The sequence below is a fragment of the Zonotrichia albicollis genome, chromosome 7, assembly GCF_047830755.1.
Source record: "Zonotrichia albicollis isolate bZonAlb1 chromosome 7, bZonAlb1.hap1, whole genome shotgun sequence".
Classification (NCBI taxonomy): Eukaryota; Metazoa; Chordata; class Aves; order Passeriformes; family Passerellidae; genus Zonotrichia; species Zonotrichia albicollis.
Genome location: NC_133825.1, coordinates 35,072,767 through 35,098,202, shown reverse-complemented (window position 1 = coordinate 35,098,202; position 25,436 = coordinate 35,072,767). Strand labels below are relative to the sequence as shown.

The following is a 25,436-nucleotide window of genomic DNA, read 5'->3' as shown; positions in this document are numbered from 1 at the left end:
AGCACCTGGATTAATGCCATAAGGGCTGGGTTTTGTGCCATCAGTTCTCAGCTTTGTGCCATCTTTTCTTTAATGCTGATTTTGATGGAGTGGATCCACCAAAGGATGCCACCAACATCAAGTTTGCTTGCTTTTATTTTCTTGTTAAGAGAGATAGGTTTCAATAAAGATGGTTGCATACATGTTATTTTCAACTGGTGAAAAAAGTAAACTTTTATTTTCTTATTTGTATTTAATAGGTCTGTATATGATGACCAACCAAATGCACATCAGAAGTTTATGGAAAAGCTTGATGCCTGCATACGTAACCATGACAGAGAGATAGAAAAGATGTGCAATTTTCACCATCAGGGCTTTGTGGATGCTATTACAGAACTTCTTAAAGTTAGGGCTGATGCAGAAAAGCTAAAGGTAAGGAACAAGTTTTTCAGAGTTTCATATATCATTGTCTTCGACTCTAAAAGAAGGAACTGGACTCTTCTACTGAAGATTAATTTAGTGTTTATCACATGCACTCTGATGTTTGCAGCAAATTTTTACAAGTGAATTCATCAGCATTTGTGATTAGAGCTATATTGCCTGATACAGTAATTTATATTTACAAAGCTGAATATTTTATTAGATCTCATTTTGATTTTTTTAATGTATGTTTTCAAAAAATGCTACCAAATTATTTTGCCTTTTTATAAAGGCTTTCTCAGAAGGTGAAGGACAGGAAATGATAAACACAGTATTTCTTAAAAAGGTCTTTTCTTAGTCATGTTTTTATATGTCAGACCTTAGAAGAATCGAAAGTCCTTATTAGAAAACTAAAAATGCCACAATTATGCGTGGAAAAAACCCCTGTTCTTTACTTTATAATGAGCAGCAGAGTAGGTGATGTTAGTAGTTTTCATGAGATATGAGAACCAAGATTTCCTCACAGATCAGAATGCAGAATAGTGAATTATGAGATCCGTCCCTTTTAGCTCTCTTTACACTTTTGAGAGCAAAATATGCACACCAGACAGAATGAGCATAGTTCATCAGAGGTTATGATTAGAAGACCATTATATAAAGGATATTCAGATAACAAGAGACCAAATACAGCATCAATGAGGTCATTGAGCATCTTTGTTCAGAAATTAATGAGATTTTTAATAAACTAGAATGTGCTTCCTTATTATGATGACCTAATGAGTCACTTACTATGTGGGAAAATCTGAGGTTGAGCTTTGCCTGCACCTGCAGCATTAAAATGTTGCTGTGGTTTGGAGATTTCCACGTTTGATGTTAATCAACCACCCAGTGTTTGCATTCAGCAAAGTATGAATGTTTAATTACCATAAAATGCAATCACCATTTCTTACAGACAATGAATGGCCCATAGAGCTCATTGAGGTTATCAAAAAGGGACCAGTGGTCAATTGGGTCAATGATTTGAATTGTTTGACAGACCTACAGAAACAAGGAAAGTTCAAAAATCCCAAGTAAATTTGAGAAGTTTGCCACAGAATCTGTTAGAAAGAACTGTCATAAGTAATTGAATTTAACAAAAGCCCTTTGCGATCAAAAGTTCAAGTTCAAGCTGTAGAGTTAATTTGAATTTGCATTTCTTTGTTCTAAGTTTCTCAGGAAGCATGATCTGATTACAAGGGTGAGCAGTCACATCAGGGCAATATATGCATATTTGTCTAACAAAGGTGAAATTATTTTTAAGGTCCAAGTTACTGATACCAACCGAAGGCTTCAGGATGCTGGGAAAGAGGTGAGAAAATGATGCTTCCTATATGGACATTATGAATATTTGTAGCAAAATAAGTTTATTTGCATAATTTAAGTGTGATTTTTCTTTCCTTTTTTTAAATAAAAAACCTTTAAGGTGATAGCCCAAACAGAGGAAATCATCCGATGTAGGGTTCAACAGCGGAATATTACAACAGTTGTGGAAAAACTACAGTTGTGTCTTCCAGGTGAGTGACCTACAGTGAAATATGATGGCAAATTAAATAAAGTCTCAATAGCCAAAAGGAAAAGTCTTCTATTTTTTCTAAGTTCTGGTCCTGTAACATCCAGGTTAATGAAAAAATGAATAGGTTTTTTTAAAGATGTCAACATGAAGGTTCCATATCTTTTGCAATATTTGACACAGAGCAATTGCAACAATGTCATAAGCAGTGAGACATTTAAATGGTGCAAACCATGTAGCCACGTACAGCTTTGAATGAGCTAATATTTTTAATATGGTAAACAATTAATTTTTTGCTTGAGAGGGTGGGTTTTAGTGCTTTAAGAGTGGGGAAAATACTAATGATGTTCTTTCAACATTGTTCTTTTAGCTCTGTGTCACTACAGGTGTTTTGAAATAAGCAAAAAGGCTCTAAATGTTGTTTCAGGGAAGTAATATTGTAGGATTGCCCACAGCTCCATGAGGGTTTTGTCTTGTTTGTCATACTGGTGTAAAGTGCATTTGAAAATTTTTCTTTATGAAGTCTTGTTGACGTGTTCTGAGTACAGTAGGTGGTACTGTTGCCTTTTTATGGAGACAGGCCATGGACTGGTAATGCAGATCAGGTTGTGGCATGTAGTAAGTGAATGAATATGCTTGATATGTATAGTTTTGTCTGGTTTTGGTTAATCTTAATTCTTTTTAATTTAAAAACTGTTAAGGGTTCAGTTATTGTTTTCATACTTTCCGCTGCATTCTAGAAAATTTTTTGCTAGGTTTATCACATTTATGCTACAGTAGGAATTAAATAAGGTAAACATAGCACATCCTTTTCTATTTCTAATTTTGCCCTTTACACTACATATTTTCCTCTTTTATTAACTAAAGCCACAGTATGACTCACAAGTTAATCTGCTTGCTTTTGTGCAGTGCTGGAAATGTACAGCAAACTAAAAGAACAGATGAGTGTAAAAAGGTGAGTAAACTTATTTGTATGAGAAAAAAAGTAACATTTGTGTGTAAATTGACAGAATAGCAAACACTTATGTAGACAAGTAAGTGTTCTTAGTCTGTAGCTTGGTATATGTGTAGTCTTTGTTTCCTAACACTGATCTGTGTTTTAAGAACATTTGAAAATGTACTAAAGAACTTCTAGGACCTTACTGATTGCCATGAGAAATAGTGCTTACTTAAATGGGTATGACATGTAGTGAAATTATGATTATAAAATATGAAATTAAATTTACTGGTTTTTATTACTTAAAGCACTTCAAGAAGCAAGAAAAATAAGACCCTTAGAGACTGAAGGTCTTTTAGAGTACATTACTATCTGATTAATATATCGTGATATATTTAAATTAAATGCATAATACCAGAAGAATGGACATTTTACTCCTTATACTTTTCTTTAGATCTATCTGGTTTCTGTATGCTTTTTGTCTAAATGGGACTATGGGAATGAAGTGAAGATAATGTGTTGTTTGGAGGTTTTCCCTCTTTGACAAATTGACTTGTTAATAAGAATTAAAACTATAATTATGAATTAACTTCTAGGATAATAGTTTATAACTGGTGCATGACCAGCTGCTCCTTCCTATCGTGTCACCACTTTTCATTTTCTCAGGGAGCCACTCACTGCTGCTCTAGTCCCAGAGTCCCCAGTTCTCCCTCCCTCCATGGCAGCTTGGCTGCCCCTGCCTCCTGCTTTATCTGCATCCTGTCCCACTGGGGCTGCTGCCTGCACCTCACACTCCCCCCCAGCAATACCACTGCTGCTGTTTTCTTCTTCATGATTTCCCCATCATCACTGCCACCGTGGTCCCTGCCTGCCTTTCACAGTGCCTCAGTCACACCAGTGCTCTGTGCCTTTCTGGGCTCCTGCTTGCTGGTGGTGCCTCTTTGTGCACTTGGCACCATTGCAGGGAGCTCCTGCTGACAAGTCTGTCTGGACAAGGCTGTTCCATTTGGAACTAGCTGTGCACAGTAGTTGGCTGCAGGGCTGCTGTGTAATACAGATTTACTTTTGGACTGTTTGTCTGGATTTCGGTTTCTGGGTAGCCAACACATCCTACCATACTGTTGGACATCTGAAAACCCTCAACAGCAGCCACTGTGTGAACAATCAGCTCTAAAGCCTGTGTGCAGACATGTCCAAAATGCTTCAGATTAACTGTACACATCAGATCTATGGACATTGCAGCAGGTCTGATGCATCTTTGACAGTGATATATGTGTTAAATGGTACCTATGCATGTTTGCTCTCCAGGAGGTCTCCTGCAGAAATACAAAAGCTTTAAGAATGACCTTACAGCTATGGCACTATGGTGTCTCTTATTAAAATTAAAACTTGCTATGTGTGAACCAGTGTGGTAGATCTCATCAGCTTGACTGCTATGCAGTGTTACCTCTGAACAGGACACTGCTCCAGCATCTGCTTGGAGTAGCTGGCACATAGCAGTAGTAGTAGCAGCATGTTGGTGCAGTGCTCCTGGAGCAGCTCTGCAGAGAGATGTTAACAGTCCCCTTGCTACTCCAGTCAGAGATCAGACTGAAGAGTGTGCTGTCTGAATCACACCACTTCCCTCTGCAAGGTCTTCTGTGGACAATGCTACATTTAGTGTCCTGAAAATAGTGAAAACACTGGGTTCAGTGCCTGCATTCTGCCTACCCTTGCTCTGTCAGGCAAGGCAAGCAGCATTCCTGGTTTTAGAGTTGCAAGGAAAGTTGTAATTCCTAATGTCATCATGTAAAGATCATTTAGGTGAGATAAAATTGCTGATGGTTTTTAGCATTTTGACTCTGTATTTGCTAGTGCTTTTGTAGAGTCCATTGATGGTTGATGTGCTTTCTGAGAAGCCATCAGTACTCTTCAAATCTTAAAGACTTCTATCTGACAATTTCCCCCTGGAAGTTGTTGCCAGACAGGAAGTCTTGAAAGTCAAAGGACTCCTGAATTGAGGGGTTTGGACATGTTATTGTCATACCATAAAGAGATCTAAAGGAGAGGGGAGATGCCATAGCTTTGATGTACCATGCCTTGAAATCACATGGAGTGAAGAAGGCTTAGACTTTGCTGCAGGCTCCTGCTGCAGCTCAGATAACTCTTTCATTAGCTATGCTACAGTTATTATTTTGCCTGTGACTTTCCAATTCCCTATAATACAGCCTACAGGTGGCTATTCCATGGAACTTGCAGGTAATGCAACTGGTAATTTCCTTGTGGCTCAGCAGAGTGCGTGTATTCTGGCTTTTATCACTACTAAAAGATTGAGCAACTGCAAGAGCATCATAGTGTCAGTACAAAGACCTGATGGCTGATGTGTGCACATAAAAGGGAATTCAAAATTGATCTTCCTAAGTTTTGCTGTGAAGCTTTTTCATGGAAGAGTCGGAGTAGCAGTCACAACCCAAGACATAACAAGGCAATAAGGACTGTTTATTTTAGGCAAGGATAATTTCTCATAAATCTTCATTGAGATTTGGTAATGCAACAAAGCTTTCACTGCTCTTTTTTTATAAAAAGACATCTTGATTTTCTCTGCTTGTGGCCTTTTAGAACATATTTTTATTATTCCATTGTCTTACAGTCTTGCACCATGAATAAAACTCTCAATTCTAATGTTTAAAGGAAGGGAAAACAAAAGTGTGGATATTATATATGCTTGTGGGATAGTTGTTACAGAAAAAAGATTGGAATTTCATTTCCTTTTTCCATGGCAGACCTCCTTTAAGATAATGCAGGATTTTGGATCTGGAATACATGCTGGTTTGTGCAGGTGAAATAGAGGTTTACAGAGAGGTCCAAAAAACCATCTATTGATAACAACTTTTGGTCCTTTACCAACATGGGTAATGTTTGAACTGATGACCTAGAGGTGAAAGGCTCTGTATCCTATTTATCTGTGTCCTGAGCCATGGATAACACAAGCTGACAAGAACTGTAGTAGTGAGAGGAAGTAACTGCAGAATCTGCTCTAAACAGACACAGTTGGCTGGAAAGAGCTGCAGAGGGTTTAAAGTCTTAGCTGAGGAAGCACAAAGGAGAAGAGTGGCTTCTTTGCTGCTCTCCCAACAGCATAGTGGGGGCTATGCACTTACACAATTCCAGCTTGAATTTTCAGTAGCAGTATTGAAAAATCCCAAGGAACTCCCTTAAATGTGTTTGGTAGCAAAGTTTAAGGTATTTACTCAGTGGAAATGTAGTAAGCAGGACTATACAGTGTTTCCTCCAAGGGAAGTCCTAAAATTGGAGAATGCTACTATTTTTTCTTTGTAAACTAGGTTTGTTTCCTTAATTAAAATAAAATGAGGGCTTTATCTCTTGTGGTTTTTCAGCAGGAAATTTTGAGATATAACTACATGTTTTTTTACTTAATAAGCTTGTGTGCAAATAAAGTACTCTGAGTAAAATTCAGTCTTTGAGTTCATCTTGCTCCTGATTTGTGTAATTTCTTTACTGCTGTAGTTTAACTTGATGGGGCTTTTTTAGTAAGTTATGGTACTTCTGTTTACTCCCTCCAAACAACACTCTGGTGGTAAAAATCTTAAAAGTTCTCTTTATAATTTAGAGCATAAAGAAATACTTAATATATACTAAGATAATGGTAATTTTCTTTTAATTTTGGGATTTTTGTGTGTTGATATTTTATATTCTATTCAGACCTGATTCTTTTGTGCCTGGGGCATGTTGCAAAGAATAAGATGATGCAAAACACTCATATTAATTTTTGGGGGGTTGTGAGGTTTTTTAAATTTACTTTTGTGTTGTGAGTTGGTTTTTTCTTTCCTGATTCTTGCTGGTATTAAAGGTTCCATTTTTATAGTTTTAGTAAGATACATAGTACAATTTTCTTGTTCTGATGTTGAAATGGATCAGTTCTGCACAGTCTTATCATATGACCCATATTGGTGTTTCAAACTTGTGTCTTCATTTTGAAAAAAATTACAGATTTTGCATTGAGGAGCATATTGTCCCAAGATCAGCTCAGAAGAGTAGATAAAGGAATGCTGTATTTATATGAAAAAAAACTTTGAAGATACTTCTTTAATTAATTTGTAGTCAAATGGGCAATCTTCACCTTATGTGATTGATAATACATGATGGGAACTAATAATATTGTCAAAACCTTCATTATTGAGTTAAATCTATGGAAAGTTTAAAAATCTAAATATGTAAATATATCACTCTGTGAAATGATATCCAAAACTTTTTGGTTTAAATCCTGACCTGCAGATGACCTTCAAATTAATAAGACTTCAGTGCTTTATCAGAGCAGATGTTAAAAGGGCAAGGTCCTGAGCTCCATATATATGTAATTAGTAAGGGACTCTAGAATGGATTTAGAATGGATTATGTTAATTCTGATCTTAGAGCCAGCAGTCAAAAACCCTTCCAGATGAACTAACAGTGTTCTGATAAGCTGATCTGTATAATTTAAATAAAAAGCTTTTATAAGATTTTGACGGTATTATGGTTTTATTCCCCAGAAGTCTCACCATGTGGCACTCGTGGCCATTTTCTATTTAGGAAAACAAAACCCGCACACATAAACCCCCCAGACCTTTTCTTATGTGCAACATTCCCGTCACCTTATGTATATTTTATATAAACCAAGCATATAACAAACAAAAGCTCCTAATTTACACTTGAAACCTCTTTATTTGCAGTCTTCTGAAAGCAGCTCTGTTCTGGAATAAAAGAGAGGATTTTTCCCATCCTCCAGCTATGCTGAGTTGTTAACTTAGAAACATCTTGATTAAGAAGGTTCAAAACACTGTCTTAATTTCAGAATTGAACAAGAAATCATGGTTCTAGTGTTAGTCATTTATTATTGCTTGTCTACTGAAGGAAACCAGAAGCTTGAATTACATTTTTTGAAAGTGTTTACTTACTATATTAAAAAAGTAATATCTAGAAACTAAAGAACCATAAAGGACATGTCTAGGTTTTCTAATTTGAAGGGATTTTCCTCTTATTTAGCTTTTTCCCTCAAAATAACTTGGTAATTTTTAAAAACAGATAATGTTGGACTTTAAGGAAGGAAAAGTAATTAAAATTATGGAATAAAAGCTGAAAATGGGTGAAGGGTATTACTCCATATTTCTGAAAAGAAAGGGTTGGAACTAGCAGCAAGTTAACTCCATCTGATCTGAGCGTTTCTGCTTTTCCCATTTAAGACCAAGGTAGAAGACATTGGTTTTCCTTATTCTGTTCTAATTGGACAAACTAAATTCGTTTTCCCAACTCCCTCCAGGGCTGAGTAGCTGGTAAGAATACTACATAAAGGGAAATTACTGTCACATCTGCAATTGGCTGCTGTCGTACTCATGTTTAGCCTGGTTCCTGTGCCTCTCTAAACTATGGTTGAGATCACAGATTTGTTGATAATGGTACATTGTTGATTCAATGTAGTTGTTTTCTGGATGGGATAGATTGTGTTTTGTCAGAAGAGCTAATAGGTTTGTGGTTTACAGCAAAATATGATACACTGCTGGAAAAAAACATTGGTCAGGATAGATTTATACATGTATTTTCTGACTAAGGATGGTGGAAAGAGGGTGGTGTAGATGTGTGCCTGTGTTCACATATGCCTGAAGACAGCAGATACCTGTAGGCATGCTTTTTCAAGATTTTTTTCATTGTTTGGTGCAGTGTTGGGTGATTGGCAGTTTGTGTTTCAGAAAAAACTCCAAATCATAAAAAACCCCTAATCAGTTCGTTATAGATGGGCAGGTAATGTTTATGGCTTCAGTGTCTCCATTCTGCAGGATGCAGACTGGTAGTCCAGCATAGTTGGACCATTGATCAAAACTGTTAATACTATAGGAGTCTACTTAAAGTTTGACTTGGCTGAGTCACTCTCCACTGGGTTTTTTTCCAAACAAAAGCATTATATGGATGACCTTTTGATTGTTCATTTTTCTGAGAATAGAGTAAATTAATTAGATTTATTTATTAGAATACAGTAAATTAATATTGATTCCATGTGTGATATTGATATATATATTTGAAAATTTATTTTACCAACTTTTTATGAGAAGCTACATAATTTTATTTTAATCTCTTTATAGATACTATTCTGCTTTGAAAACAATGGAGCAGCTAGAAAATCTGTATCTTCCTAGAGTTAGCCAATACCGCTTTTGCCAGATAATGATGGAAAATCTTCCAAAACTGCGTGAAGAAATAAAAGAAATATCCATGTCAGATCTCAAGGATTTCTTAGAGAGTATTCGAAAGCATTCTGACAGAATTGGGGAAACTGCCATGAAACAGGTAAGCCAGTCAAACAGAATGACTTCAGTCCTGTTGTTTACTGAACATTTCAGTTTCATTAGTCTGAAATTACCCCTCAGAGATTACAGTCATCCCACAGACCTCTGAGTAAAGGTGGAGAGCTGTGAAATACAAACATGTTGTGTAGTTTCTGTCAGTGCCCTAGACAAGAAGTAGTTTCCTCCCTGAGAAATGAAGGAGTGATGCTGTATATCTCAGGTTTCAAGAAATTATGAAGTACTTTGAGTAGTCAACTCCTGGACAGTCTGTATCTCAGCAGCTACTGCACCAAAACAAAGAGCAGCCTATCTGGCCAGCTGGCCTGGATGAATTAGACAAAAGAAGTGTTGAGATAACAGCCTAGTTCTCTCTAAAGTGCTACTCATACAGAAGACTGAGGTAAGAGCCAGAAGGAGACTGAGACAGCTGGAGGCCTTGCTCCATCACAAAATAGTCTGCACTTGAGAGCACTACTACTAGGCAAGCTTTAAAGCAGTTAATGCTTTTAAAATTTGTTCAGAGAGCAAATAAGGTTTTAATTTGACTTCTTGTTGACAGAATTCAGGTTGGGTTGCCATTTTGTCATCTAAGGTTCTTGTAAAATGCAGCATTGATTATTATAAATAAGATTCAATTGCAAGGTTATGCTGTGCTGCCTTCAATAGTAAGGGTAATATGGTGCCTTTGATTTCTATAGCTGACTGCTCACTTAGGCTTAACTGAAAACTGCAGAAAAAGTATCTGGGAACTCAGATACCTGTTTTTCATTTAAATATTGATTCTCTGCAGTTTATGATCAGATAAATTGCAGATTTATTTTAATTTTTTTTTCTGCCATTAAAATGTCATTCTGAGGGTTAGGGAAAAGTTATGCAGGATTCACTTTTGAATTCTTTTATCATCCCAAACTGATTAAGGCAAAATCACTGGGTGTAGGCTGAGGGTGTGCTTGCACCTTTTAGTTGTACTCATGTGTATTCAATTGCAACCCCTCTTTTTCATGTCCTAGCATATACTCATCAGTATTGAAATTTGATTTGCATGCCTCTTACTTGATTCTACTCTTAAAACAGGCACAGCAGCAGAAAACCTTTAGTACTGCTCTTCAGAAGCAGAATAACGTAAACTATGGTCGGAATATGCATTTAGGTAGAAACAGGATTTTGGAATCCAAGAATGAAATCACATTGAAGCGAACATTTGAAGATGAGGATGAGCATGATGAGGAGGTAATTTTGTACTAAATCAGTTCATCTTATTCAAAGTGAACAAAATTCATTGTCTTAACACTTTGTTTAGATGGTTAGTTAGAAAAATACACAGAAGACCTTCAAGGTGTACCAGTTCATATCAGCAGTTGAGGGTGAAAAATTACTGCTAAAATATTATTTGTATTAATGCTAGCTTTAGCATTATGTTTGAGGACATTCAGTTACACAGGACTTCCAGTTATTCTGGAATTCAGTTGCAACTTACATTGTGTATTGCCTGCCCACTGTTAGTGTTATGTGGTCCACTGGAATATTCTGGTGGTGCTAAATCCTGGATTTTGGTGTTGATGACTTCAGCTTAGCTAAGTACTCCTTCATCTGTCAAGTACTCAATATTCCCAAATTGAATAAAACAGTGGGCATTTAGACCTTTAAAGCTCTGGAAACACAGAGAAAGGAGTGTGGTATTATAACACAAGTTAAGTTTATGACTGTAATGCAAAAGGAAGAGAGATTGGAGTGATTGTTTTATTGTTTTCCAATAGAAGCCAGCCATTTTTGAGTCCTTATTATGTAGACAAGTTCTGTTGGTAATATATCCCATTTTGCAGATTGTATGCATATATGTTTTATATACTCTTGTTTTTCCTTTCCTTCTTCAGGTTTTAACTGCCCAAGATCTTGTAGACTTTTCTCCAGTCTATAGGTGTTTGCACATCTACTCTGTTCTGGTATGTGTTAAAGTGACCTTAAAAGGAGAAATAAATTTTTGAAGTTACATATTCATTTTCACATTCTTCATACTCTTAATAGTTCCCAAACAGGCAAATGTATTGCTTCTAGCGTTAGTAGTGCTGGCTGAACCAGCTGAGATGGGTGTGGGTACTCAGGACATGAGTTCATGTGTTCTTTTCTATGCATAATAAAGGACACTCCAGAACTCATTTATTACCTAAGTGGTTTTAAGTATATTTCTAAAATATGCAAAGTATATATGCAAAATATGCATGTTTGCCTTAATACTGGTATCTACACTTTCACAGTTCCCACAAGTGTTTCATGTTAGCCAAATACTTGGATGAATGTTACAAAACATAGGAATATTCAGTCTGAATCTTGTGGAAATTAGAGTAGTAGCAAAAATAAGAAGCAAAATCTGGAGATTCTGACAGGGTGTGCCCAGGCAGATTAGATTGGATTCAATGGCAGAGACACAATTGCCTATTTTAGCTTCTGTTGAAGAGATTCAGTGCACAAGCTTAAAAGGAAGAAAACGTTTTTTTTTGGAAACATGGTACTGAATTATTTGTTGTTTTTTATCTTTCCTGTGTCTCATTTACTTTTGAAGTCAGATTACTTATAGAATTCAAGTACCAGTGACACACAGGTGATGTACTTGTAAATATTGCTAATCCTGCAGTCTCAGCTGCACCTGCCTTCAAGCATTCAGGCTGGGTTGTCTTCTTTTTATGGAATACTTGCAGCTGTGGTACATGAAAGCTTGCATATTGAAATACTGTTTAAAATGTAATTTCACTGGAACTTTTTTTATTATTATTAAGAAAAAAATGCAAACAAAACCATCATTAATTGTTCATCTCACTGAAAAGTTGGGAGGAACAGAAAGACAGGCTACCAGAACTATTGAAAGAGTGAACTGTTTATTTTAACAGAGAGCAGTGTGAAATAACACATTAAAAAGAATGTGTAAAACTAAGCATACCAGTTGACAACAGCTGCTACTTCTTCCTTTAGTATAATAAAGGAACAGGAAGTAAAATTGACAGATGACATTTAAAAGTAATACATAATTATATTTTTCACTTTGATAAGGATCCTGAAGTTCCAATCACCCTTGATCCAAAGATATGCTTTTTGGGTTTACACTGAAAGTTTTCCAGATTCAAATTTACTGGAGACAGAAAACAACTTGGAGTGATCCCTGATATCAAAAAGGGTTGTTGATGTAGATTCCTGTATTTCCTGCCAGCATAATTTCCTTAATCAGCCGTGATAGCATTATCTAGAGTTGTGCATTAGCAACTTTTGGGAGTCCTTCTCATTTACCTTGTGTTGAGTTTAGAGAACTTGATGATGGCAAAGAAGGGGAGTTGATACCAGATGGCTTTTCATTTCTGTAATTAGAATCCCGCAGCAAGTGTTATGTTCTTAATGAATTCTGTCTCTGCTACAAAATTGTGGAAAATATTCTAATTTCACACAGTACGGAAATTTTCTACTCTGCTGCTTCATGTTGAAACTGAAAGCATAGGTTTTATATACCTCAGAATATTACACAGCTTGTGATTCCATCCTAGTGATAGCAAGATAAATACATACCAAACACAGACACATACATTCCAAACCCGTGTATTATGTGAGATGCTGTATATATAAATTCTGGTGAAGATACCCCTCCCCCTTTTGCTTGTACTGTTACCTTTTCATAAAACACTGTATCAATGTAAAACTAGTGGTGTGAAATTGGATATTTTAGCAATATTCCTAAAATTTATAACAAAACATGAACTGATTTATTGTTTCTGTTGATGGAAACTGTGATCAGTAATTAATGTAAAGATGTAACTTTGGAAGCTGGGCAAAACAATTGCATTGCTTTTTTACATTTTATCTTGCCGAGGCTTTGCTGATTCAGTGAGTGAACCATCAGGGTTGTTGGTGTATTCTGCTGATTGCTTCAGCACATGTGGTTCAAACTGAATTGTTAATTGTGCCTGCATAGTATAGTGTGGTCTATAAATAATCATGAGATATTTTACATCTCCACTTGTGGTGTGGATTTGAGAAGAACAGCTAGTCCTTTTCACTCAAGAAGCTTTTGTCAGGACTGGCTGGAGATTTGATGCTGGAGGTAGAAACAATCTGAAATCTGCAGTGAATGTTTGGGCTGGAAGTGAATGGTTGTATCTGTGATCTTTATGTTTGTATGAATTGGAGCAAACTGTGTAAAGTTCTGCTGCAGTAGACAGTGCTAGTAAATTTGCATCTTGGTTTTGAGTGGATTTTTTTGTTTTTAAGCAAAGTCTCTCTTTTAGGCTTTCTTAGGTTAGCAGTATTTCTAAATATACCTAAATATTCGTTGTTAACGAAATATTCATTATTAACTAAATTTATATCTCGTAAAGCTTAGGTAGGTAATGCTGGATTAGTAGGATAAAATATCTGTAATAATTTGGAGACTCTTTGGAAGACCAAGTAATGGAATTCTAAATAGCAGTGGCCTAATAATAGGCTCATAAAGCCAAAACAAACTTTAAAAATGCTAAGCTGCTTTATTTTGCTTGCATACAAATTGCATGTGGTTTGGTTGATAGATGAGTCAATGTAGCACTGATTTCAAATGGACAGATGGTTTCTACAGAATGGTCATCTTAATGAGATGAATAGGATGTCACTTGAATTCCTCATAATCATTAGGCACAGAAGGTATTGTAGTTTTGAGGATCGTGATAGGAAAAAAAATCTAATTCCACACTCTTTATAAATCCAAAAAGAATAAACAAATATTCAGTAAGTCTCATATGTGTCCTTCTTCAGGCAAAGCTGATGCAGCTGAGTATTCAAATGTGTCATACATTCAGAGAAGCATTTTTGTAACAACTTTATAATGCAGTTACTTTCTTGAGTAACCTAGAGAAATGTTTTGGGAGACAATGAGTTTCAGTTATTACAGTAATAGGCAATATGCCATATCTATGAGTATTAATATACTCTGAAAGTTGTAGTTTAAAAATGGACATACTGTTTAAAATGCATGGTGTTGCCTGGCAAAATGTAGGCATGTGAGCAAAACTTCTATTTACAGTACAGCCTGTAGGCTTCTCTACAGAAAAAGGTAATTTCTGAGTATTTCATGCTCGCAAAACTTTGCTGGTGTCAGCTGGAGGCTTACATGTGGAACAAATGCAAAAAATGTGCTTAGTTTAAGAGAATTCTACCTTTAAATTAAGAAGGGCCTTTTTCACACTGAGTCGGTATTCTTTTTTTGAGCTACTTATGTCTTTTTTTAGGGTGATGGAGAAATATTTGAAAATTACTACAGAAAACAAAGGAGGAAACAAGCAAGATTAGTTCTGCAACCACAGTCAAGCATGGTAATCAATACTTTCAATTTTGCATTGATTTGAGTTGAAGCTAATGCCTAGTGGTATTTTTGTTCCTGAACTTGTTTTCTTTTTCATTGAAAGCATGAAACAGTAGAAGGCTATAGAAGATACTTCAGTCAAATTGTAGGGTAAGTTTTCTAAATGAAAATTTATTTCACTTTTACTGTGTTGATTCTTAATTCAACCTGTGTTCTCTTGTTGTCCAAGAACTTTCTTCTGCAGCAGGATTCAGTTTCTGCACAAATCATGTGTGGGTGGTTATTTCAGGATCTGAGCAGGAAAGAGCATCCAGATGCTGCCAGCAGGAGGCCCTACAAGGGCCCTCCAGCAGCCTGGGCTCCAGATGGCATGAAACAAACTTTTCACATTTTTCCTTCGTTCTGGATGAAACACAACACCAAACCTACCAAAGTGTGGCTGCTCCAGTGGGGAGGGTTTTGGCTATGCTTGGGTGTGAAAGGTAGTGTTTGTTCTAATGTTAGAAACAGCTTAATAATTTCAGTATTATTTTGTTCTAGTTTCTTTGTAGTAGAAGACCACATTTTACATGTAACCCAAGGATTGGTAACCAGGACATACACTGATGAACTCTGGAACATGGCACTTTCCAAGATCATTGCTGTTCTTAGAACACATTCAGTAAGTGAGAAGCCTTATCAGTATTGCAGTTTAAATCCTCTTACTTCAGAGCTCTGTGTATTTAAAGCTGGGATAGCAACAGAGTGAAAAATTACACCTCATGTTTTCTTTTTCTTGTGATTAAAAATTGCTCAGATTTGGGAGGGAGCCTGCCAAGCTTTTGTTTTTCCCAACAGTATCAGGCTGTGATCCACAGCCATGGGCTATTTGCATAATCCTCCACTGATTTACAACTCACTGGGTCTTCCAAACCTTCTCTTAGTCCAGCAGTTTAGAATATGCAGAGTTAATCTGCTGTTATTATTGCAATCCTTCCTCATTAGTCTCAACTGACCTCTTCATTAGATCAGATTGAATAGTTCAGCACTGAAAGCACCACCAGGAAATAGTTCCTAATTATCATTCCAAATGCTGTGTTTCCAAAATAAACTCCAGCAGCAAAACACTTGCAGCTCTCTCTTCAATGCTCTAGTCATGTTATGTTTATTTGAAGTAAAGGTATTAGAGAAATTCTGTATCACTTGGGTATTTCAGTGCATTCAAGTGTGTCTCCTAAAGTTATACTCCTACCTTAGCTGCAGTGATGCTGGATGCTCTTTCTTATTCCTCTGTGAAAAACCACTGGAATACACAGTTCACTCAGACTGGCTGATAATAAATTGCTTCCTTGTTTACTATTGGTGTAACTTTTACTGTCAGAAAAAATACAAGAACTTTATCTTTCTCCTGTGAAGGTTTGCTAGCAGCATTTTCTTTATGCAGTGTTGTTTCTTATTTTTATTAAAATTGATTTTTAATTCCAGAAGCATTTTATATTTCATATATCCTGGGGAAAAATGGGGAAAAAGTTGAGATTGCAACCATAGTTATCATTTATTAGCATTAGTGGTACGTGAGATGTTCTCATAGTTTTTTACTTCTTTTGAGAGGATTATTGAGATATATTCATCCAGCATTTTTTAAAGCTAAAAAATATTTTGCTAGTTAATTATCTCCATGTGGATTTATACAACTATATAAGAATATGATAATTTAAAGGTTGAAAATAATGTAGACTCTAAAGAACTCTTCAAAGTCTTGTCATGTTCTTGGTCACTTTTTCTTCTCTATATACATAACTCCCATCAAACCCATTTCAATGGGAATCTCTCTAACATCATCCTGCTGAAGACTAATGTTTAGATAAACATTACTCTTCCTTTTAATAAAGTATGCCAAGGGCAAAACTTCAAGAAAGGTGAAACAGGTGTATATTGTCTTCAACCAATACTGTATTCTCATGCAGCTTTAAATTATTTTAATAGAGTTTTTTTTACTTTATCCAGTATTTCAAATAGTGAAGCTGAGGTGAAAGCCTTAGTTTTATGACTCTACTGCTCTGATAATCAAATTTCAGTTTCAGTCATCAAGTAAGTGACTTAATGTCCTGACCTTTTATCATCCAATTCACCCAATTTAAATTTGAAATGATTTAGAAAATATTGTATTAAGTTTTACCTATACAGCTGGAAAAAACTGTCTGAAGTGGTGCAGCATTAGTTAGACCCAAGCTTGGTGGTCAAAAGGATGTCCTGTGGAACCTCTTTTACAGTGATTCCACCAAATGTGCTTATGTTCCACTAAAATAAATGTAATTTATTGATTTTCAGTCTCAGTACACCATACTGGTACTTACTGAATCACATATTTTAGTTGAATTTTTCTGAACTTTTATACCTTTGATAGTTATATAAAAATTTAACAAATACTTTTATGTAGCTGGACTAAGTAAAGACAAGTCTAAATTGTTTTTCACTAAGGCTGGAGAGTTTAACCTGTGATACTATTCTTTTAAAATGTATGTCCCATATTTTAAATTCTTTTAATAAAATCAGAATTTCTCACTTTCAGTCATATTGCAGTGATCCTGACCTTGTTCTGGAACTGAAGAATCTCATTGTAGTATTTGCTGATACTTTGCAGGTACACACTGTATTACTAATTTACCTGAAATTCTTGTAGACAGATTTTAACTTTAGCTGACTGCAATGTTTGTGTTTTCATAAATCATATATACAAACCAAACCCAAAATTGCACAATAATATAAAAAAAAAAAATTTATTTCTTGCCTTAGGTCTTCGTTTTCATTATTATGAACTGAACATATGTGTTCTGGGCTATGCAGCAAGCATCAGTTATTCATCTCTGTGCAAAATTAGTGTTAGTTTTGTAATTTATGTATGCTCTTGACTTTTAAAAAAGCTTTACTTCTCATCATAAAAAATAACAGCATTCCAGTAGTCATTAACTCTTTAGCTGAAAGACTAAGTGAGCATCATTGGAAAGTATTGTTGCAGTTTTTAACAAACAAGGAGAAATGGGGCAAATTTTCCAATGCATAGGATAAATACTTTGGTAAAATTTTAATAAATCAACATGTAGTAGTGTGCTACAAGTACTGTAATTTGTGTTATAGAGATGATAACATTGAATATAAGTCTTACCTCAGACTTGTGAAGTGTTGTGAGAGGAATTGAGTGTATTGGTTCTTGAACTATCTCCTCTTAATTTTCATCCTTTAGGGCTATGGTTTTCCTGTGAACCGACTATTTGATCTTTTATTTGAAATAAGAGACCAATACAATGAAACACTTCTTAAAAAGTGGTCTGGATTGTTCAGGTTAGTATATCAAAATAGTTGTGCCTTTTGTATTGCATTTATTGTTTTTGTCGGAGCTCAAGTTTTTATGATGTAATTCAGAAAGAATTTGTGAACTCAAGTGTTGTGTATGAATCTCAGGTTGGTTAGGACTAAGATACTCATCACATGTGACTACTAATTAGAAGGAGAGACATCAAGTACTGCTTCTCTAGTTAAGGGAAAGAGGGAATGTCCAAAGGGACATTATCAGAGAGACAAGCAGGAGAGAGACATCTGTTTCTCTTCTTTAGGAATCTGATAATTCCAGGTTATTGCAGTAGGGCTTTAGTTTCCTGATTTAGGTTGTCTCAATATCTGCTGTTGGCTGATATGCACATCTGCCTGACAAACTACTGACATTGCCACTATGTGTTCATGTTTTTTAAATGAAGGATGTTTTCCACCACTTCCTTGGGATCATTTGATTGAAAAAAACCTAAACCCAGGAATAGATCAGCCTGAGACTGGCCTCCAGCGCCTCCTTGCAGACAGGGTGTGATGTCTCAATGTGCAGAAATTGTTTGCTATAAAATGCTTTATTGCACAAAACCTTACTATTAAATTGACCACTTAATGTTCTCCAGTTGTCTGTGCTTCTGTTACAGACATTTGACTAGTACAGAAGTGCAGAGGGTGCCCAAACAAGGTGGCCAGATCCTGTTTGAAGCTGTTTCAGTCATCTCCATTGACCACATGTAGCTCTGGTGCCAGAGTAAGACACTCTGAATATCAGCTTCAGTGTAGGAAAAGTGCAGGTTTCCTTAATCAGTAGGTATATTATGGTTTATTCTGGAGTGGATTAGTTGCTGTAAGGTTCCTTTGCTTTATGAAGCACATGTGAAAACACTTCTGGGTATTTTTTTCCTCTATGATTAGACATGCTGTAAAGAGTTAAGATATATTATGTATTTCCAAAGTAATCAAAAATACTTGGGATGTGTAAAGTTCTTAAAAATTTTTGAAGTTGCAGACCTAAGTGTGGTGAGAAAATTGATATTTATTTACACATTTTAACACCAGAAAATACTATAAGTTACATGTCCAAATTTTTTTCATTTCACTTAATCACCAGGGATATTTTTGAAGCAGACAACTACAGCCCTATCCCTGTAGCAAATGAAGAGGAATACAGAATTGTTATTAGCAAATTTCCTTTTCAAGATCCAGAACTTGATAAGGTGAGAGAAACTTATGTTATTAAAGTTTGTGGAAATCCAGTTGAAGACACTAGGGACAGTAATGATTTCTATAATTAAAAAGCAATTAAAATTTGAAAAGCTAGGTCTATTAAGAGGCTTAATCACCTTCTCTGTGTGTAATTATCTTGTCATAAGTAAGTATAAAAATGAAAGGTTGAGTTCATTTGCTCAGATGTTTGAGTGAATTATGAAACCCATTGTTTTGTAAACAAATTAATAATAGAGTTTAATTGATAAAGTCCTTATGTAATTATATTGCAATCTGTTTGTAGCTAAATTTTATTGCAACTCATGTTTAATTACTCAGTATAACTGTTGTATTGCAAAAATACATGTAAAATAGAGATTGGTTAGAGACAATGATTTCTGTATTTCACTTTCAATTTAAATCTTTGTGTTTGAGCATGTGGGGCAAAATAAACATGAAGGGACTGTGAATAATTCTGCTGTAATAGCATTGCAGTAGGATGTCCTTTTGTAGCCTCAGCCATTCTTTCACTACAGATTGTGTTCACAGAAAGATGATTAACCTGTTCTGCTATTCAAGTATGATTTTAGAAATACCAGTGAAGAAATAAGAGGCTCATGATGGAATCTATAGAGGAGCACTAAGTCTAAGAACCACATGACAGTGGGAGTAGCTGCTGTAGGGGGAAGCTGTTTTATACAAGATCCATTGCTACAGATACCTGTAAAAGTGAAAAGCTATTTTAATTCTGTGGTTCAGCAGGGATTTGCCAGCAATTGTAACAGCTGCATGTCATTAATACAGTGCTGCAATGAAAATGAAAAATTTAAGGAGGTTTTTATGCTGATTTTTGAATGAGATTCCAGAGTGCTTTCTGGGTGCATTCCTCCATCAAATTAAATTATTTAGCCATTATAGTACTAAAATAAGTAAAATAGAATGGAAATCCCTTACAGTATTGGAAGTATACTATACCCTGGATACTATTTAGCATGGCATATTTTGCCAATAAACTGCAGAAATTTTTATATTCTACTAGATAGTTTGATCTGCTATGTATGTATGATTATGTATGATTACTACAAAGCTTTGGCTGTTGTTGATGGATGCTTTTTTCCTAAAGATAAATTGAATTATTCATGGGTGATACCAGGTGTTAATTATTTTTCTCATGCATTAGTCATAAACAGGAAAATAATTCTTTTGCAAATGGCAAAAATTATGTGTTCAATGCAGAAATATCTATTTAGTCTGTGTAGATTTAAGTGAATTTATTCATTTTTGTTCTCCCAAATACAGTATCAGCTTTAAAATTCAAGTAAGAAGCGTGATTTTATTATTATAAGCATATTACTATTTCCCACATGTTAATCCAAATTCCTGAAAATAATTCAGACTGCCTTGGTTTTGTGAACTTTAAAAAATAGTCTAAGCATTCTCAAGCTACTTTGAGAATCCCAGAAGTGTTGAACTTCTTAAACTTTTTTTTTTGCACTGTTTTGTTTGTGAAAGAAAAGTTTATGGTTTTGAACCTCTTATCCTGTTTACATCTATATTATTCATTCAGATTAAAAGCAGTTTGAGATCTGCTTTTTAATGTGTATTTGTAAATTGCTTTCTGCAGGGGCATCTTGAACTACATAAAATCTCCAAACTTTTTTGTAATTTAAAGTGATAAAATTCTCTTGTGCTTATAAGCTATTTAAACAGATATAGAAGTCAGCTCAACACGTGCAGCTTTGTATTTGATGGAGATCAGAAAAGGTTTAGTTAGATTAAAATGTTGATAATGTTAAATGGCTTTCTAGTTGTTGGGTTTAGTACCAAGTTCTTGTTGGAATCAGTATGATCTCTTATTTCCTCAGCAATCCTTTCCAAAGAAGCTTCCAATGTCTCAGTCAGTGCCTCAGATTTATATGCAGGTGAAGGAATTTATTTATGCAAGCCTTAAGTTTTCAGAGTCACTTCACCGCAGGTAAGCTTGAGCTGTCAGGAGTGTGGCTGCAAAGTACCTTGTAATTTTCAGGTGACCTAAAAATACATATACTAAAATGAAAATTTTTTTCATTTTGTTGTGTACTGCTTGCTGTGCTTGTTTCATAATTTACATATATGATTCTTCATGTATATTTAGTCTATGAGTCCCAATGCTGTAGCATGTATTTATCCATATGTGGATATGTAGATACTATACAACATGTGCATTGGTGAGTGTAGCTTGATGGGGTAAACAGTTTAAAACACTGCTGAGGTTCCTTAAGCAGAATTGACCAGTTTGAATAATCTAGAGAATTTATTTATTTAACAAAACATGTAAAGATTGAAAAGAATACTTTGATACTGACCATTTCAGAAGTAATTGTTTAGCATTCCTGACTACTTCCTAGTGTTTCATTACTCAATCCTTTGAGTTTCCTTAGCAATGATTTCTCCTGCCAAAAAATGTGCTGTCTCCATGTTCATTCCCTTTCCTATCCCCCCTTCTTCTGAGGGAAAACACAATTCACAATTCACCCATTTCCTTTCCTCTTCTGGCCTTCAAAAGCTTAGTTTTAATTGGATAAAATAGAATTCAGAGATCTGAAATCTGGAAGGGATTTGTGGCCTTGTCACCCATTTCTGCACTGTTAAAGATGTAAATTACTGTCTTTCACACATTCTTAATTGATACTGTTTATAATTTACACGTACTAATGAGCACATGTTGACCTCCTTAGTAACTCATTAAAACCCACAAATTACTCTTTACTAACATCTGTGTCAATAAACATGTCCAAAATCTAAAAATAACAGATTTTGCTTCAGTGTTGAATTGCAGTTAGTGGATAATTTGGTAGGTGAAAAGGGTGTTCTATCTGCTAGATCACAGAAAACATGGAGCAGCCAGAATTTAAATGCACGTAGAGAATTCTTAGCTTTGAAAGTACCCTTGACAGGGAAGAAATTTAAGTTAATAAGTATTGCTGTCAAAGTATTGCTACATGCAGCATAATTATAAAAATAATTTTTTTTTCAGTTCAACAGAAATAGATGATATGCTCAGAAAATCTACAAATTTGCTGCTTACAAGAACTCTAAGTAGTTGTTTACAGAACCTAATTAAAAAACCTCATATAGGTTTAACAGAGGTAAGTTTTGAAACACGTATTCAAAACTATGGGCTTTAAAACAATCCATGCTAAAAGTAATTTGGTAAATGTAGATACACAGATATTGACACCACAGTATGAGAAAATCAAGTACTGTTTGTTTAACAATTAAAAATGAGAATAAATATAAAAAGCATCAATATCTGTTACATACATGAGAGCAATACAGTGTTGGGTCTAGTTGGGCCCAGGGATGCCTTTTGAGAGAGACATGACAATGAAAGAATTTTGGGGTTTTTATGATAAACTGAGAGTTGCAGGAAATAAGCCAAAGACATTTACGCTTTTGTTTACATGCAGAGCATGATTTGTGTGTTCTGTCTATCAGTTAGTACCACTAATGTTGAGCTTCTTTCTATAAAAAATAGAGTGGAATGGAATATAAGATATACTTGAATGTATAATTCTGCAGACAGTGTTATGACTTTAAGAGCAGTAAATTTTAAAAAATCAAGTGGTACAAATTAGTGATTTTATTTCAGCAATATATTTTCCTTTATTTTCCCTTTTTTAATTCTAAACTATCAATTGAATTTATTTCACTGGGTAGGTAGATTTCACTGAAATAGTTTTTGAAATGGCATAATTTGTATATAAGCTACATTATTACTCCTTAGTGGTATTTGAAAGCAAACTTGAAAACTAACAGGAAATGGATGGTAACCTGAAATACTGAAATGAATTTCTAGTTGCATTCTTCCTGAAAGAAGTAACCATTTACAAAAGTAAATGACAGTAGGTGATATAAAAAGAATTTTACAAGAATTTTTATCTCTTGTAGCTTGTTCAAATCATCATAAACACAACACACTTGGAGCAAGCCTGTAAATACCTTGAGGATTTTATATCTAACATTACAAATATTTCACAATTGACTGTTCACACTGCAAGACTTTATGGACTTTCCACATTTAAGGTATGGTATATCTCATCCATTATATGACTATGTCTGAAAATTTATGTAACTGAAGCATTTTAAAACAAGAAGGGTGAGAGCAAAGCTGCTTGTCTTCTCATCTTTGTCTCTAAAATAATTCTGAACTCTTAAGCATTCAGTTGAGCACTGAGTAGTTAAACAGTGGATTTTTATGTTATTAGTATGAGCTAGAATATGTCAGTACATGAGAAACCTCAATATTATCTTTCAAGTGCATTTTTAATTAAGTTGTGAGGTGACAGTTAAAGCTTAACTTCACCAGAAGCTTTTACTAAATTAAGCTCCAGTTTGTGTAACTTCTCCCTTTTTCTGAATGGAATCAAGCAAAACAGCTACCTTGATCTAAAATGTTTGTGTCTGTTTTTTTATTCTACAATAGAATGATTTTGTGATGTATTTTCAAAGGGTGTGAGTATTGGTATAAAAGAAGTATTAGTAACTAGTGCTTGAACTAAAATTATTCTAGGATATTTTTGTAATTTAAGCCACAAAACAAAAGTCATCAGGGATTCTACAGCAGCTGCAACTTGAACTTTAGGTATTTGGCATTTTTTCCATGCACACTGAAACAAGGGAGAGTGATTTCTTGTATTTATGGGATAAAGAGAATTAATCCTATTGAGAGAGTTCTGTTTTCTGCAATTCATTTTATCTCTTGATGCAATATGTGGTCTATCCTACTGTAATATACCCTCTGGCATTGATGTTAAAAGGTGGGTGAGGTGGAATAATTGCAAGACACTTCATATTTCCAGTTGATAGCTAACGATTCTCCCATTAGCTGTTGCTTGTTTTGCTAAGGATTAGTGCATAAGGCAAAACAGAAGGGATGTGGCCTAGCAACCATACTTGGTTACCATTGCCCTCCCAGCAGTTTCCCTAATTTTGGTCTAGGGTGTCTAGTTTGCTTGTTGTGTCTTAGAATTTGTGTATCTATAGCTATTTTCCTCTGAGGGTAATTCATTATCTTTTTACCAATCAAACATGCATTCAAAACCACTTAATACAGCCATAGTCTTTGATTTCAGTAAGAGGTGAGATATTCTTTGTCCTTGAATTTCATTTAAGAAGTGCATTTGCAAGTTGAGTTACATTCTTTGTAGGTTGCTTATGCTGTTTAGCAGTTGTGTTTAACACTCCTACAAACTAAGTTCTGTTGGAGGGATCCAATACTGTGTCTGTTCTTAGTGAGTTTGCACTTTGGAAAAATATGGGACAAATGCTGACAAACAGAAGGGCTTTTTTGTGTGTGTGGTTTCCCTCCTGTCTACTTGCCTGGAGATCTTGTTAGCACAATGTTCTCCAATTATAGTGGAAAATTCTTGTTAATCCCTCTTTCTTCCCCTTTCTATTGTAATGAAAAACTGCTCACAGTTCCCCAACTGGGCCCTCACAGAGTTTGGTATGTTCTGCTGTTATTAAATTCATCTCCTAGTGGCAAATTGTGTCACCTCCATTCTTTCAGAGTGGTCAAAAATCTCCTTTTATTAGCAGCATTGGTCAGATTCACATTCCATGAGATGAGCTTTTACATCTACACTGTATTTTTTTAATGCAAGACCAAACCAGAAGGACTAGTCTTGCCATTGCCAGAAAATCATTAGGTGATACGACCACTCCATGAATGACTTCGATTTAAAATTTAAAAAAAAATCCAAACCCAAACAAAAAAAAATTAAGAAATTTTGCTCTAAGCCTAGGCAGATACATTTGCAAGTCCCATCATTATAAATTGTTGCAGCTGAGGTTTTGTTGTTAATCAGAATCTTTATTTGTAGACTTGACTGTAATTGAGACTTTTTTAGTCATTACGTCTACAAAATGGTGGGTATCCACATACTCCTTTGACACGATGACAGGTTGCCAGATTCTTGCATGTTGGATTTGGAGAGCTGTTCAGTGGAGCCTTTCTCAAGTTGATTTGACAGTAAAAATGCTATTTTGGAATTATACTTTGATATTTATTTATGGCAGGGCTGCATACTTTCTTGTTTACTCCTGAAGTGCCTCTCAGCCCAGGGCCTGATTGAAGACTGAATTTGGCACACTCAATGTGAGGACACCTTTAACCTCATAAATTTTTATTTTTTCTTTTTGCATTTCTTATTTATGCTTTTCTCAAATGCCATGTTTTTTGTAAACATGGAAAGTAGCAATGGAGTTTCATCTGCTTTTTGGTTACTTCAGTGTATCCAGACTATTTTTACCCTCTAAAAACCTTAAGCAACCAATCCATGTGGTTTAAATCAGATGTCTTAGTTGAATTATTTCTCCATATCAGTCAAGCAAATTTTATGTCGAGACCAAATTAGAAAGATCTCA

At 35.2% G+C, this 25,436-nt stretch overlaps 1 protein-coding gene across 6 annotated transcripts in view; it reads left to right on the top strand.

Annotated features, from left to right (window-relative positions):
- The window catches only part of EXOC6 (exocyst complex component 6), an 87,241-nt gene that overhangs the window by 20,470 nt on the left and 41,335 nt on the right, over positions 1–25,436 (top strand). For all 6 annotated transcript variants that reach the window (XM_026799608.2, XM_026799607.2, XM_014275690.3 and 3 more), the window contains exons 2-17: positions 240–411; positions 1,700–1,747; positions 1,862–1,952; positions 2,858–2,903; positions 8,999–9,203; positions 10,277–10,432; positions 11,077–11,145; positions 14,446–14,529; positions 14,623–14,669; positions 15,060–15,180; positions 17,071–17,142; positions 17,743–17,840; positions 18,934–19,039; positions 20,894–21,003; positions 22,045–22,156; positions 22,959–23,093. In XM_026799608.2, the coding sequence (XP_026655409.2) occupies positions 240–411; positions 1,700–1,747; positions 1,862–1,952; positions 2,858–2,903; positions 8,999–9,203; positions 10,277–10,432; positions 11,077–11,145; positions 14,446–14,529; positions 14,623–14,669; positions 15,060–15,180; positions 17,071–17,142; positions 17,743–17,840; positions 18,934–19,039; positions 20,894–21,003; positions 22,045–22,156; positions 22,959–23,093 (1,672 nt within the window). The remainder of the gene's footprint in view (positions 1–239; positions 412–1,699; positions 1,748–1,861; positions 1,953–2,857; positions 2,904–8,998; positions 9,204–10,276; positions 10,433–11,076; positions 11,146–14,445; positions 14,530–14,622; positions 14,670–15,059; positions 15,181–17,070; positions 17,143–17,742; positions 17,841–18,933; positions 19,040–20,893; positions 21,004–22,044; positions 22,157–22,958; positions 23,094–25,436) is intronic.